The sequence below is a fragment of the Prosopis cineraria genome, unplaced genomic scaffold (assembly GCF_029017545.1).
Source record: "Prosopis cineraria cultivar Desert tree isolate PC_DT_omini unplaced genomic scaffold, ASM2901754v1 PC3, whole genome shotgun sequence".
Classification (NCBI taxonomy): domain Eukaryota; kingdom Viridiplantae; phylum Streptophyta; class Magnoliopsida; order Fabales; family Fabaceae; genus Prosopis; species Prosopis cineraria.
Window position 1 is genome coordinate 8,491,689 of NW_026555334.1, and position 17,428 is coordinate 8,509,116.

General features: G+C 30.5%; 1 protein-coding gene across 1 annotated transcript; it reads right to left on the minus strand.

The window, feature by feature from the left end:
- Positions 1-2,417: 2,417 nt before the first annotated feature.
- On the minus strand, positions 2,418-6,086 carry LOC129304988 (alternative oxidase 3, mitochondrial-like). The gene is made up of 4 exons (XM_054944865.1): positions 5,555-6,086; positions 5,310-5,438; positions 3,649-4,137; positions 2,418-2,627 (listed from the first exon to the last, which is right to left on the minus strand). The coding sequence occupies exons 1-4, from the start codon at positions 5,864-5,866 to the stop codon at positions 2,568-2,570; spliced, it is 990 nt and encodes a 329-aa protein (XP_054800840.1). The 5' UTR covers positions 5,867-6,086; the 3' UTR covers positions 2,418-2,567.
- Between the last annotated feature and the right edge of the window lie 11,342 nt (positions 6,087-17,428).

A 17,428-nucleotide genomic window follows, 5' to 3' on the forward strand; every position in this document is an offset into this window, starting at 1 on the left:
CACTGGAACAAACCAACAGCAAAGATCAAGATAGGGCAGTTATCGTCAATAGTCTGGTCCTGATGAAAGTTGGTCATTTGGTACTCGTTGTCGACATCGGTCCCATCCCAATAGAAGTTAGCCGTCCGATCCCCATCATCATCATCGGTCTGATCCAGATGGAAGTCGGTCATTTGGTCCTCGTCCTCACCGTTGATTCAGTTCTGCTCAAAGTCTGTCGTCCGTTCCCCTTCATCATCCCTATCAGTTAGGTCCTAGTTGAAGTCTGTCGTCCTGTTCCAATCATCACTGTTGGTTCGATCCCAATAAAAGCCGACCATCTAATTTTGATCAACGTTGGCAACTTATTTCCGTCAACTTCAATGGTTCGGTCCAATTACTGTAGGCAAGCCGATCAAGCTTTCGTGGATTTAGGTCAAATTACAAAAGAGATTGTGCTAAGATTTGAAATAATAGGGGTTTAGAAAGAATTTTAAATTATAAAGAGATTGAGGTAGAAATTAGATTTGGATTTGAGTCAAATCTAAATTTATACATTTTTTATTACCCAAACAATGAATTTAATTCAAATTCAAATCTAAATTCAAATTCATATGTATCCAAACATAACATAAATATTAAGGAGGTAACTTTTAAATGTGAGGGGGTTCTAATCAACTATTTCAAAATTTAAGAGAATTCGGTATATTTTAGCTTAAGATTAATAAATAATGATAACAAAATTTTCATTCTTTGTTCAATTATCTATTTGGTTTTTCAAATTTAATTTTTAACTCCCTACATTTTTTTAAATTATCATGTCAATCCTTTAAGTTTTTAAACACAAACAATCTTTCAAATTAATCTAAACAAATAAAAATAAATTATATATCATATTAGTTTAATTTCTATCAATCTAGTTCCTTACATTTTGTTTGTTCCTTTTTTAAAAAAAATTCTAAATACATTTTTGTATATACTTAATTGCACTTCTTTATATTAATATGCATAGCTGTCATCTATATGTCTTTATCCATGTTACTATTTAATAGTGTTACTTAAAGGCCAAATCAATAATTGATGTAATTTTTAAAGATTAAATTAATAAAAATTAAATTTGAAGGACTGCTAAAAGCTTCGTCATCCCTAAATATATGCTTTTTTTTTTTTATTATACGAGATCATAAATACTATGTTTAATATCTAATTGTTTTGACAAATTAGCCTTGTTAAATGTTTGACTTGGTCGCTATGCATTTAATAATATCAATTTCAATTTGCTAATTTAATGAAATTGAAAAAAGAAATTTTTAAGAAATGCAATTCAAGGGATAATTGGTACTCTTTTTGTTAAAAAATATAAAACATTTTTAACCGAATCTCATTACTCAATAAAATAGCTACCTATTTTTAAACTAATTATATCTTTTCATATTTACACATATTAAATACCTTACAATAAATATAAAATTATTCATCAATAGGGTACTTTAAAAAAAAGAATAATGATTGCACTTTAAAAGATTAAAAATAACTTACATTTTGAACATCCAACTTTTTAAAAAATATTTTATATTTTTAAATGAAGAGAATATATAATTGTCCATTATATACAGACTTCCAAAACATAAAACTCTCATTTATTTATTATAAAGAGGTTAGAGGTTGTGCTCTTCCCCCTGAAAGATCATAGTATTCATTATTTAATTCAATTCAATTTTTAGGACTTTTTTATATATTTTTAATATTGAAAAGAATCTTAGTTAAGTATTGAAATTAAATGTGGGAAATGAGTTTTGCAAAAATTTAAAATAAATATTAATTTTTTTAAAAAATTTACTACTTCTTCTATTAAAAAATATAAGGCATTTTTAATTATATCTTACCCCTAATAACGTAGTTATTTATATTTAAATTAACTCTATATTTCTATATTTATTCCTATTTACACCCTAAAAAAATAAAAGTAATTTATTTAATAGGAGAACTTAAAAAAAAAGAAGATAATGATTACATTTTAAAAGATTAAAAGTAATTTATATTTTTAAATGGAGGGAGTATTAAAAATGCTAAATATATATATAGTAAAAATATGGAAGGTGGGTTACAAAAATATGAAAAATAAGTATTAAAAAACTAACTTAAGAAAAGTTTAATTTCAACAAAGTAACTTGATCTTTTTTAAAATTTCAAGATTTTTAATTGTGATGGATATTTTAGAAGGACCCTTAAACATTTAATTTTTCCTAATAATGACAACCATGATTGACACTTCAATGTACACTAATACATTGTTTTGGAAAAAAAAAAATACAGAATTCATTATAAAATTCATTTCTCAATGCCTTTGGGCATTATTAGACCATTAATTAGTGACACAAGCTGCAGCAGTATCGACTTCTCTCACTTAAAAACGAGCAAAACATTCCTTCACAATCTGGCAAAAGACACGTTTGGATTGTTTAATTTTTTTAAAAAAAATTATTGTACATTTTTATTAATAAATCAGTCATCAACAATCAACAACTCTACAATGATACAACATTTAATTATATTAAATGTGGCAAAAATAAAAGGGAATAAAATAATTAATGATAGCCAATGGGGGCTGGTGCCTCCCTCAGTTCCTTCCCTTGATATTGTATATCCTGCATCAAATAGATGATAGGATTAAGACAAAATGAAACCAAACAATTTATAGTTGTTTCTCAACAAGCAAATTATCCATCCACCCCTTTAAATATAGAAAAATAGGTAAATTAGTTAGCTAGCTAATTCACACATATTAAAATAAATAAATGAATTAGTTATAGATGTACTCATAAAAAATGCGTGTTAGTTTTTTTAAAAACAGCATAACCTATGCTTGTCAATGTAAGATACAAGAATCTAATTACATGAAAAAAATTAATATGAAAAAATATGTTGTTGTTATTTATTTTTTTTAAAGAATCAAATGTGAAGGCATAGGCATGCGGAAGTGTCTCCATTGATCTGCGTGGGAGAATAATAGTAAAGTTCAAAAAGATTAAATTAATGATAATTAAATCCTTAACAAAACTTTCTAAAAATATAAATTATAAATATCGATTCAAATAATTATAAACAAGATGCAATATCTATAACTTAGGTTTCAAATTTAAATGTCTTACTTTGTAATTAAAACTCTTGAATTTATATACAATTATTTGAATCAATATTTATAACTTATGGTTTAAAAAAATTTATCAAGGACCTGACTATTATTAATATGTTTTATTGGTCCTTCATCTATCCTAATTTATAAGACAATTTAAAAAAAAATATATACATACTAATAAAAATCTTTAAATAGACTTTATAACTTTATTTTTTCAAATAAATGTGCCAAAAATGCTATTCATTTAATAATTTTAAAGAGAAAGAATATAATAAGGAGAGAAAAGTAATGCTAGAGAAGTATATATTTAATATAAATATTATTTATTTTAGTCAAATTAATATTTTGGAAAATCACACGTTTAAAATTGTCTTATGAACTACCGTAGTACTTAACTGGAGTATTTTGCATTGTTGAGGTAACTTAAACCTCCCCTAAACCACTCGCAGTCCACAGAATTCATGTTGGATCATTCAAAAGGAAACATAGAACTAATAATAAGGAAGCAAAGAGGGAGAAAGAAGACTCACAGAAGCAAAGTGATTGACGTCGCGATGGTGAGCCTCATCAGCGCGAATAACAACGATAACATCTTTAAGAGTAGCATCCTTAGGAAGCCTCCAGTAATCAATGGCGATGGCCGGAGCCGGAACGTTCTCCACCTTCCCACTTTCAATGGCCTGCAAGTGTTCAGTGTAGGAAATCACAGCCTCCTCCTCCAAGTAGCCTACGAACCTGTGAGCCACTTTGGGAGAGATGAGATAGAACATGAAGAAGGCGTTGAAGAACACTCCCTGAGCCGTTATCACCAGAAGCCTCTCGTGCCAGCTCGGCTTCACCAGCTCCGCCATCGTCATCAGGTGCATCCTCTCGTTCTCTGCTTCTTCTAGCAGTGCCTTGATCCACCCTCCGCTGTGCTGAAACTTCCGGAGGGACTTCAGATGCAGTACCATCCCTCCCACCATCCCCGGCACCGCCGCGATCGTCTCCAGCATCATCGCGTGGCACCCATATCGCTCCTATTAATATTATAACAAGTCGCATTATTCATATAAGTCATCTTTATCTCACAACTCCTCAGATCGCATGCATGTAATACATGAAAAATATGTCTAGGGACTAGTATTAACATCGCCATAGTTTGAATTGGGCTCTAGTATTAGGGATGATAATTTGTTAAGCCCTTTTTTCTGAGCACAACCCTTTTATAAGCCGTGAAAAAAACAGGTTTAAGCTACTTGTTTAAGTCAAGCCATTCATAACTCATACGAGCTTATGACTCCTCAAAGTTCATGGCTTGGACATGACTTTATATAGTTAATTTGAATTCGGCTCTAATAATATGGGGGTAGATTGTATAAGGATGCAATTCTTACTTTCTTTCTTATAGGGAGTAGTAAATGCTTGTTTTGATGCTTAATTATATTATATAGAGGGATATATACTCTTCTCCTTTTTGTCTAGTGTGTAATAATTAATTTACAAATTTATCAGTAAACCTTTTCGTTTATGTTATCGTGTCTTCTTACTGATGTAATTTCAAACTTACGTCTCAAAGTTAAGAGAATTGGAGCATTTTAGAAATAGTTTTCTATTTTTAAAAAACAAAAAAATCTATTTAGTAATATATTTTTAAAAATGTTTTGAAGAATAAAAAAATCAAATATTGTTTTGGAATATTTTTTAGTTGTTTGAACTTCAGATTATTGTTATGGAGAATAAGAAAAAATGTGAAAAAAATACATTTTTTTATTATTTTTTATTTTTAAAATATGTTTTTCAATATATCAATTCTCAAAACAATAAAATAAAACAATTTCAAACATACCCTTAACATTTATACAGAAATTACTTCCTCAAAGATTGGCTAAATTAAAATGAGATTTAATTAGGATAGATAGACACAAAATTTGCTGGAAGACGTCAACGTGTGTTTAAAAAAACAAGTTGAAACATATATATGTGAATTATATAGACAATCTGTTACATATAGTTAACAAACCTCACGGTCCAATAACAGAATTTCTAGGTATATTATAGTTGCATTTATATGTTTACAACATATAGTAATATTAGCTTTTTATAGATTGAACGTATATGTATTCTCCATCACAAATTTTCAAATTAAGACGGCAAATCAACTACCTTCTCAGATTAGAATATAATATATAAAAAGAAAGAGAGAACAAACCTGAAAATACAGATGTGATAGAACATTAAGGAATTTCACTGTCCTGAAAGCAAATTTGTCCCAGAAAGTGGTAGGTACATGATGCTTTGTTACATCGATTGACACGTCTGCACGATAAGTGTCCCACGGCTGTGAAAAAAGCATAGTTAAGCATACTGTTAATTAATTATTAATCACGGTTTAATTTAGGTGTAAAACCAATAACTTTACAAAGTCAAATCGCTCAAATAATCGTTAATTGGTACCGCAAAACAGTTCCAAGGCCACTCAGTCCCATCCTCTCTTTTAATCTTCCGCCTGGAGATCCCCCAGTAGCTTGAAACGACGCCGTTCTCGTTCTCGTTCTCCTTCTCCTCCGGTACTGTTTTCTCATGCTGCTGCTCCTTCTCAGCCGGAGACGGGGCCAAGGTCGACGACATCCTTGGCCAGTAGCCGCAGAGATGCCGGAGATTCAGATCCGGTGCCGCCGACGCTGTTGCAATTTGGCGGTTAAAGTTCCGGGCGCCGCCGGAGACCAGAACTCTAGCCACCACAGATTTTACCAGAAAGTGCTTCATGATGATGATGAAGAATTGTTGTTGACCTGCTAGTTGATCGTGTGCCGCTCAGAAACAACGGACATCTATATATATAGAAAGCAATGAAATGATTCTTTTCGCAGTCATTTTCTATTTGCCATCTGATGGGAAACTCCATTATTGAAGAAGGGAAGAAAATGTTGCGAAGGTGACGAGATCATCTGGACAGTTCCGAGATGGCTGAGCCGTTCGACTTGTCTTTAAGTCGTTGGACGGCGGGGATCGAAGACATATATTATGTACTAAAGCATGAGGGCTCACGTTGTGGCTTCGTTCGTTTTTTCTTTTTTTTTTTTTCCCAAAAAGAATTTTATCATAATCCAGCTCTTTCTTATTAAAAAAAAAAAAAGAACACAAATATATTAACGTTGCAATGACTGAGGCTTCGTTGTTTCGGGATGGGAAATGAATAAAAAATGGACCAATCAATTTTGTTCCTAGTGGTCTTAATTTTAGACAAAATAAACATAAAATATATGAAAAATTCACTTGACTAACAAATTTTGTTTATATTATGCTTGATTAAATAAAATAATAAATATCTATTAAATGTATGAAAAATTATGTAATTAATATTATTTACAAATAGTATAATTGATTCCACATAGTATTTTGTACATATTTTCCCTTGGCCGTGTTGATTTCTTTTTGCGTGATAAGAAAAGTAGACACAATCATTTTTTGTTTTTTGGCCAAACAGCCACCATCATTTCATTAGTTTGAGAAGCGAATGCTAATATTAATATAGTTTGGTGCAATATTAGGTCGTGGATTAATGTATTTATTTTTAATCATTTAATATTTTTCTATACATTGAAACAAGATTCGAAAATTAGAAACATAGGTATAATCTTGTTTTTTAAATTATCATTTTTATATATTATGCATATTGTATGAAACATAGTCAAATCTATGTTTTAACAATGCCTAGTCAATGTTTTTGAAATTAATAATATGAATTTTATAAAGAAATTAACAAATGAACAAATAACAAACTGTTTTTTATCATAAAGGATCAATCAAGCTTATTTATGAGAATTTTCTGGAGCAACCACCATAGTGTGCGTCCGGGCACCATGGTACACATCAGATAAGTATCTATATCATCCAAATTTCCAGTTTTCATTTTATATTTATTAAAATAAAATGATAAACTTTTAATAAATTTTACCTTATTTAAAATACATATGAACAATTAATTTATTAAAATTATAAAAAAAGTAATATTAAATTGAATAATCCAAATTAAGTCTGCATTTTCTAGATGATGATGAAATAAATTTATTAAAATGTTATATTTTTTAATCAATATAAAATTGAAGTATAAAAAATTAGTAAATATGGATCCCAAATGCTTATTAGGCAAGGATTTATGATAGGGATATAAACTTGAAAAGTAGACTTAAATTATAAACTCGTCAAAGTTTACCTCTATTAATAAATATTCTTTAAAAGAATATGATTAGATAATTAAAATATAAAATATGATAATAATTTAATGTAAATATATTTTATGTATAAATCATTGAAATTGAATCTATTTACATTTATAGATTATTATGCTTAATATAAAACTTTTAAAATATGACAACTTATTTTTGATATTTATTTGTTTCCTTTTTTATTAATATTAATTTTTTGCTTTTTAAGTTTTATTTTTCATTGAATCAAATTTTACATAGTATATATCTATCTTGCTTAATAAATTTATGAGCAGATTAACACGATTTTATAAATTAGACACATAAAAACGATAAATTTAAAAAATTAACTCATAAATTTAATTGAGTTTTATTTAATTTAAATTTATAAGTGAGTTAACATAATTTTATAAAATAAAAATATAAAAATAATAATTTTATAAAGTCAATTCGAAAATTTGAGATGAACACGAGAATCAAAATTCAAAACCAATGCGGGCTCTCACAGGATAGTGATTGAGGTCAATCCAAGCAAAAGAGAATACACTTGGTCAAAATTGGGGCTCAGATGCAAAAATAAAACATGTTTGAAAAGTCAAGACATTTGAATTGACTTTTCGGGCTGCGCTGACTCCGAGTCAATGGGAATGGTAAAGATGTGGCGAATACTTATTGGTTTGGGCAAATCGTTACCGACTTTGCTTCTGCAGGATATTATTATTATTTTGTCAAACTCAATAAGGAAAGCAACCTTACGTTGTGCTGTTGCGTGACTAATACTTCGTTTATCATGATAGACCCTTTCGCCCCAATACACACAAAATATAGTCAGATTTCGCGAGCGTTCATTCAATTAACATTCGACATTAGAGACAATCAAACCAGTATAAACAATATTTTATAATTTTTATAGAAATATTGTTTCGTATTTATTAATATGAATAGCTTATCAATTAATGACAGGAATAGCTTGTCTTTAACTTGAGCCATCCAAATTAAAAATTAGATGGTCCGGATTTAATTTAATTTTTTTACTTTTTAAATTCTTTTAATAGATGGAGGATCAAACTTGTTATGAAATCAGTCTAGTATCTTTTAACTTTATATATATAATTTTAGTTTAGTCCCTTAATTAATTAAAAATATCTTCTACGTCTTTTAATTTTATCATCATCGGTCTCAAATTATGAGCTTTTTTATCAGTTGTTGTTATTTTTTAAAAAAATTGTTTCCCCAATCTTTTCTTGCTTTGTAATTGAAAAAAATATTATTTTTAAAAAGTAAACTTAATATATTGACATATAATACTGTTTTATTAATATTTAAAATTTCAATATCAACAATTTTTATTAATGAAACTAATAAAATTAAGGTTAGAAATGAGTACTTACTTGATGAGGATTTTCATTGAGCAATAATTAAAATAATGTAGGAAATGATTACTTTTACTTTTTCAATTTCATTTTATAAGCGTTGAGAAATGAAAGTTATTATTACACTATTTTAATCACTTGCCGTAGCCGTTGTTAATTTGAAGTTGTCATTTATCTTGGGGGTATTATAATTATTTCGTGAAAAATTTAATGTCAGATAAATCTTTAGTGACTTTGAAAAACATTACCCCATTTTATAGTCTTGCTTTGCCATTTTGTTATGTAGATGGATTTATCTGTCACTCTCTCAATAAACAAATGTCACTAGATATGTCCAATTTTTTTTTTAAAAAAAGAATTTATTCAGAACTGAAGAAGATGACGATGTGAGAAATATATGGAGCAAATAAACCAATAGGATTTAAATCATTCCCACCGAACTTTTACTTAATCCCTTTTTGTTTTTGTTTTTTGTTTTTTATCTCTCCCTCTCTTCGACAAAAAAGGGTACTCTGGTCCCTTTTTTTTTAACCCGCAACGTAACTTAGCCCAAGTTGGGACTATGATAAGATGGGCTTGGCCCAAAGGACATAAATTTTAAAAAAGATTTTGAAATGATATGTTGCTTATTTTTATGGAAAAATTGATAAAAAGGACTTGGTTGGAATCAAAATTAATCCAAAGGACCAAATATACTTAAAGGATCAAGCTGAATCTTTTATTCACTTAACAATATTATCATCTAACCAAAATGCCTCTGTCTTAAATAAAAAAATTTGAAAAAGAAAACCATCCTTTTATCTTTCTTTCTTCGCAGGATTTAGAGAAACATAAAAATTTAGAATGTTGTGCAATGGTTGATAGTGAAGGACAGACTTGAAGGAGCAGCAACGACCATATGAGATATGGGCGAGTTGTGAGTGACAAGTTTTGAGAAAGGCAACCCCATTGGAGAACTAGATAATGGAAGAACTAGAGAGACAAAGCGATGGTCGACTAGTCGTGATAGACAGTGTCGACGGAGGAGTAATCGGCTATGTGAGTGAGGACTTGGTCGAACGAGGTTAAGAATGATTGAAAAGTGGTACGCATCATCTTGATTATGTCGAAATCAAATATTTTTCATATTGCTCCAATTTCCTTGAATATTGGGTCTCCTCTCCTTGAATCCACCCTTAATTGTCAAGTTTAAAAATAAGTTTGACTTTGGTTAATTATTCTTGATTTGCACTTTTTTACTTTATGTGTGAAATAGCGTTAGGAAAGAGTTGATGACCAACAATACTAGTTCAATGCATATATTGGGCTTTAAAATTTAAAACCTCTAACATTTAAAATCTATAGGTATTTTTATGGTTTCTATTTGGTACTCTTCACATGCCTTCTTTAAAGGGGAAGTATTGCACATGCTATGTAAAGGGATTGAGCAACTCTATTATCTCTATTTATAAGTTTTAAGTGTTCAATAGCATTTTAGCATCTCATATTCCTAGTTTTTGAAAATGCTCTTGCTTTAGTGTATGGGGTTATAACAATAAGTTGCGTTACAAATTGAGATATTGAGGACTGGTTTTAACTTCTTTCTTGCACTCTATTTCATAAATTAATGCCATCACAGATTGCAGCTTCCTCTTAGTTTTGTATATAGGCATTGGTCATCTAGGGGAGAATTCACTGCATCTTTTAATCTAGATATAGGGGATTGTTGTTTTTCATAAAAACTAAGTTATATTCTTCTTCATCTATTATCATTAATATTACATTTCTTAGTTGACATATAAAATCACTTATTTAATTTGTGTGGAGCAAGTAAACATAGACAGAATGCTTAAGCCAGATAAGTTGTAGGCTACATTTGATAGTGAAGGAAAGATTTTTGGTTTCTATAAGGCACTCAAGTTGATAGTTTTAGGGGTATGTTGTTATACTACTATTTTTCTTCTCTTGTGATTAAATTAATGTATGATATTTTAGCCATGTCAAGTAAGAGGTATCTATAAACTTTGAGCATGTTACACTTTTAAAATGAGCCTGCTAAATCTTATGTTGTCATGAATGTTCTCATATTGTTTATGAGATTTACATCCATCTTTTTCATCTATGTGCTTGAAATAATATTTTTTTTGTTGTGTATTAATGCTTGAATGACCCACTTGTTATGGCTACTAATTTTCATTTCAAACATTAATGTTTTAGACTCATTAAAGCATAAGGTTTTGTCTAAAGAGAAAAAAAAATAAGTTCAAGTCAAGAAGCTGTTGCGTACATCTCATAACTCAAGCGAGCTACACGAAAATGCTGATCAAGGGATTCCCCTGGAAGATTGAATGAAAATGTGATTATATTTTGAAATGTATTTATAAGAAGATCATCTTTTGCCAAATAAGAGACCTAGAAGAGTTAGCTTAAATAACTAGTTGACTTGTATACCCTTGTCTTTATTGCCCTTCCCTTCTACAATGTAAAGTACAAAGTAGCCATCTCCTTATTTGTTTTTTTTCCTTGGTATGAGGTATGGTGTAGTTTAACTTGGGCATGATATTTTTCTTACTCCCCTTTGTATATTTTTGATATAGGGTGCCCGATAATCTTTATTTATCATTTTAATTGTATTTGACAAAAAGATAACCTAAATCTAATGGGATTGCTGTTTTTTCATTAAAATTTTTGTTATTCATTTTCCCTCTTCACAGTTACTTATTTTTTAAGGACACTTCTTCTATGTTATATTGTTGAATCCACATCATTTATGGGTTAATATGGCTTTCTATGCAATATATGATACTTAAATAAGAGGGAACTTATTGTGAGTGTTCCCTTATTTGTTTTCTGTATAGGCTATGATGTAATTTAATAAGGTCTTGATGTTGTTTTTACCCTCATGACATATTTTTTTCATTTCGGGTGCCTTATGGTCTTTATTTATCATTTGGTTTGTACTTGGCACAATAACAGACCTAAACTAATGGAATTATTATTGTTTTTTTTCATATTTTTGCTATTCATAATCCCCCTAGACATTTGCTTGTTTTCTATTAAAAATTTAGTTGTCCTTCATATAAAATTGTTGAATCCTCATATGTCAGTATGATAATTTTATGGAAAATTTTATGGATTACATGTAAATCAAATACAAAGAGAGCCTCCACTGTTAGTGTCCTTGTAATTACATGAAAACAACAACTAATTATATGTAAATTAATATGGGAATAAAATTTGTGAGCATGCTTGAGGAATAATTTACATGTAATCTCTAGCGAATTACATATAAATTAATCACATAGAAAGGACATCTTTATTATTGCCTTGGATTTATATGTAAACTACCATTGATTGCATTTAAATAGATATGGGGAAAAATTTATGAGCATGCCTAAAGAATGATTTACATGTAATCTTTAACGGATTACATGTAAATCAAACACACAGAGAATATGCCCCTATGAGTGGTCTAGAATTACATGAAAATAGCTATGGTTTACAAGTAAATATATAGGTGTAAAAACTCGCAAGCATGACTGAGGAATAATTTACATGTAATCTCTAATGAATTATATGTAAATCAATCACATAAAGAAGACACCCCTGTTAATGCCCTAAATTTACATGTAAACTACTATTAATTGCATGTAAATCACTATTGGTATAACACAGGACATAAACCTTGCACCTAAGCTAGTCTCCTTGCACCTTAAATGAAAAGCCTTCCACTCAAGCTAAACCTTACCAAAAGCCTTGCATCCTAAGCTAAAACTCTTGTGCCCTAAGCGAGAAGCTTTGCACCTAGACCAGACCCTTTTCACCCTAAGCTAGATCCCATGCATCCAAGCTAGAAGCCTTGCACCCCAAGCCAAAACCCTTGCACCTAAACTAGACCCCTTGCACCTAAAGTTAAGCCCCTTATACCCTAACCCAACCCCTTACACCTTAAGCTAGACCCCTTGTACCCTAAGCTTCTAACTTGGATGCAAGACTTTTGGCTTATGGTGTAAAGGGTGTGGCTTGTGATGCAAGTGGTCTGGCTTGGGCGCAAGGCTTCTAGCTTATATGTAAGGCTTGTGGCTTAGGGTACAAGAGGTCTAGCTTGGGGTGCAAGAAGTCTAACTTGGATACAAGGGGTTTGGCTTAGGTACAAGGCTTTTGACTTTAGAGTACAAGAATTCTGGCTTATGGTAAAAGGGTTCTGACTTAGGGTGCAAGGGGTTTAGAGTTTAGCCTTTAAAAAGGTTAGAACTTGAGGGAATTCATTTCAATCTAACCCAATTCTGGACTTTCCTTTTCTCTCAGAAAAATTAATTTGCAAGTTCCTATACTTTTCATTCAATTTTAAATTAAATTTCCATAATTTAGCTTGTTGTAATCGAGATAATTTGATTGATTAGATTTATTAATCGCTTGAAGATTAAAATCCTTAATTTTTTTAAAAATATGAAATTAACAAAATTTTATATTTCTTAATTATATTATAATTACATAATTTTATGATTCAAAATTTATATAATTAGGATGCGTTTTCTAAATAATTTTTGTACACATAGAATTTTCATTAAAAATTAATAAAAATGTAAACATTGCATTGAATAAACTTTTATTTGGAAAAAATATAAAATTAATTTTTTATAAAATTTAAACGTTTTTTTAATTTTGAAAAATTAATCATTCATTAATAACTTTTGACCTTCAAGTATTAATATATCTAAATAGATCAAATTACAAAAGCTCGATTAAAATAAAATAAACTAAGGTGACTTAATTCAATTGAGAAAAACTATAGGAATTTGTAAACTAATTTTTTATTATTTTTCTCTGAAGAAATTAAAATATCTTGATATCCCTCACCTAAATTTGGCAGGAAAAATTTATTATAAATTGGAAGATTTGTCCCACCTACAACAATTAAAACTACATGGGAATCGGCTCAAAGGTAGCATACCCAAGTTTTTGGCATAATGTAGTTTAAAGGAGTTGGATCTAAGCAACAATTCCTTAAGTGGCCAAATAGATGACTTTGCCGCATCATTCAACAATTGTGTTAATGAATCATTGGTATTATTAGATTTATCTATTAACCAACTTTCAGGACCACTGCCAAATTTCGCACAAATCTCATCACTGCAATATGTAGATGTGTCTCACAATCAACTCAATGGAACTCTGAATGAGACATTGGACTTCTTTTGAACTTAACACTTTTAGACATTCGATATAATTATATGGGAGGTGTCATTTTTGAAACTCATTTCTTGAGGCTCTCTCAGCTATATTATTTGGACTTTTCTTTCAATCATTTGGTTTTTAATATTAGTCCTCATTGGACTCCCCCTTTTCAAGCAAAGCACATTGCATTAGCATCTTGTGAATTGGGTCCCAGTTTTCGATGTGGCTTCAAACCTAAAAATCATGTCAAGAAATTGATATTTCAAGTGTTGGAATGTCAGGTACATTCCTAATTGGTCTTGGAATTTATCATATACAATGTTGAACCTTTCACACAACCTGATTATTGGGGAAATTCCATATTTTTCAAGAGAAGGGAATGTTTATATGGATCTTAGTTCAAATTTGATTCGAGGCTGCTCAATTCCTTCATTTTTGTCATATGTCCTTAGAGCTTTGGATTTGTCCTATAATAAAATGCCCAAACAATACCACAGATATTAGTCTTATAAATCTCTCAAATAGTAATTATCCAGTGTGCTTCCAAATTGTTGGATGTATTTTGATTCATTGATCTTCCTTTATGTTGCAAACAACATCTCTCAAAAAGTTCCAACATCGATAGGTTCCTTAAAACAAATCCAAGCATTACCTTTAGATAACACCATATTTATAGGTGAGATACCTTTAGCTTTGAATAAATGCGCAGAGTTGAGAACACTTGATGTTGCTCATAATGAACTTATGGGATAAATACCTACTTGGATTAGTGGGCTTAACAACTTACATGTTCTTATCATGAGATCCAATATGCTCATTGGCAGGGTACCTTCCAATATTATTTGTCATCTTTCTCAACTTCAAATATTAGAAAATTCTATCAAATATATCTCTGGAAGTTTACCAAAATGTCTCAACCATATTTCTGCTTTGGCAAATGAAACAAATCCCATTGCAATGATAAGCTATGAATATTATAACCTTAAAGGCCTTGAACCTTTTTATAACTACTATTCAACAAAGGATATTGTCTCATTAGTATGGAAAGGAAAGGAGTCCATATACCAAAGCATATTGGGATTGGTCAAAAGAATTGATCTCTCTAACAACATGCTAACCAGAGAAATTCCCAGCGAAGTGATGGATATTATTGAATTGGTTTCCTTAAACCTTTCAAGAAATATGATTAGAGGGAAAATCCTAGCAGCCATTAGAAAATTGAAGTCACTGGACTTTCTTGATCTGTCAAGAAACCACTTGTTTGGAAACATTCCTTTAAAACTTTCATAATTAGATTGGCCCAAGGAGAGTTTTCAAATCATCTATTTTTTTAATGATGTCAGCCATCACATTATTTCAAGATAGAAATTTTAGGCAATTACATAACGTAACTGCTCCCTCTTTTGGTAATCACAACCATCATAATTATCTAATTAAATAAATAATTATTTAACTAAAATTGTGCCTACTCTCTTATTCATTCATTAAGGGTGTAATCCAAAAGAATGGGAAAAACAAAACATTTTACGGATCCATCTAAGTATAGAAACTCAATTAACCATAGAGATAGAATATTCTTTTTCTTTCTCTCTTCATGGAAAGTTTAGAATCTATATAAGTCCATGATTACCAAACTTCATTTTCTATTCTTTTTTACTAAAAAGATTTAAAAAAATCCATTAAATTATTCCTTAATTGAACCGTATGGCATTCGTCAGCCAAATGATGGAAATCAATGCTTTTGCATGCTATTCTTCGTTAAGAAGGAATGGCAGATTTAATTTATTTTTTTGGCTGAAAGGGGAAAACATAAAACTCAAGTAAAAAGCTTAAAATGAGCAACAACTCCATGCCAAGAAAAGAAAGAAAAGCTAGCAAAAGAAACAAAAGAAAGGAAACCAAGCGACAAAAGGATAGGGAAAGCTAGATTCATTGATACATCAAACATATGATCTAGGAGAGGAACTAGATTGGGGATGGGGCATATTAGCTTGATCCAAAGAGCATATCTCTGTCATTGCAGTACAAGCAATCCATACAATAGCTTGGAAAAGAGAACTTGGGATCCACTGAAAGCCTTGATAGCTGCTTAGTGACTTGCCAAGATTAACAAAGAGATCTTCAAATGTTGAATAGACTGAATATCTTCTCTCATTAAACACTGCAATTAGTGGGAGATCATAATCTAAGTCTCTAAAAAAAGCCTCGTGATTGTTGTTCAAACCATCAATATCAACTGGCAATTTCTCATTTGCACCATCCAAACATTTACTATCATGACTATGATTAGAATACCTAGGGCAAAAGAGACTATGCCCCAGATAAAACAATTCATTTCTAAACAAATGCAACTTAAATTGTTCCATAGCAATATAAATGCACTACCTGTAACTAGGAGGAACCCATCTCAAATCATCCATAACTTTCAAGCAATTCAAGCAAAAGAGACTATGCCCCAGACAAAACAATTCAATTCTAAACAAATTCAACTCAAATTGTTCCACAGCAATATAAATGCACTACCTATAACTAAGAGGAGCCAATCTCAAATCATCCATAACTTTTCCAGCAAAAGATTTAAGCAGATTGACAATAACAAAGCAGAGGTAAAGCCAACAGAATTTAATCCTAAGCAAAGAATTACTCTTTAAAAAAGATAAAATGCAATTTTCAAGCAATTCAAGTGAAGACTCATACTTAGTACCATGCTTCAAATCATTAAACATATTTAGCCCATCCATCTCCACTAGACTTAAGTGTTCAAATAAAGGTACCCAAGCAAACCATGAGAGACTACTCAAATCAGTGAGAATTTGCTAGTAATGATTTTCAAGAAATGTTATGAAAGAGTTAAGAATAAAGCCCACGATGGCTACTCAAGTCCAAATGATGAAGCTGATAAAGATAATAAAACCAAGCCTATACACTCATAACATACTAAAAGACTTCATCTTTAGATATTTTGTTTATTCTAATCTTTTGTATATGACACGTATATCCTTTTTGCTTTTTGTACACTTCCTTTTTACTCTGTACGCTAGTGTTCATATGTGCTATATATTTGTACATTACTAATTATTGAATGATAAGGTAATTACCATCACTCACAGTCAAAACTGTTTCTGCATTTCTTTTCTCTTAGTATCAAAACTGATGGCCTCCTTTACCACTATTCCTCCCAATACCTCAAACACGTCCATAGCTACCCTAAATGCTACCACTGTTTCTGCTCTTACACACCCAAACTCTACCATTATGTCATTTGGCGACTCACAAGCTGTCTCGATCAAATTAGGTCGTGATAACTATCTTTTATAACAAACTATAGTTCTTCCCATCGTTCATGGCTACTCTTTGGAAGGTTACATAGCAGGGCCAAAGTCGAGCCCCTCAGAGTATATGTTTGAAAATGATGAGCTCAAAATCAATCTGGCATATCAGGAATGGTAAGCCAGTGACCATATGTTGATGGGCTGGCTCTACAGCTTTATGACACCTGAAATATCTTCTCAACTTACTAATTGTAAGAATGCATTTGAGTTATGGAAAGCTACATAAGATCTCGCTATTGCAAGTCTCGATGCTCAAGT

Excerpts from the sequence above, each read along its gene's own strand:
- LOC129304988 (XM_054944865.1), bottom strand. The coding sequence starts at position 5,866 with ATGAAGCACTTTCTGGTAAAATCTGTGGTGGCTAGAGTTCTGGTCTCC. Across the intron at positions 5,439-5,554 it reads GGCCTTGGAACTGTTTTGCG|CCGTGGGACACTTATCGTGC; the intron begins GTACCAATTAAC and ends CTTTTTTCACAG. Across the intron at positions 2,628-3,648 it reads ACGTCAATCACTTTGCTTCT|GATATACAATATCAAGGGAA; the intron begins GTGAGTCTTCTT and ends TATTTGATGCAG.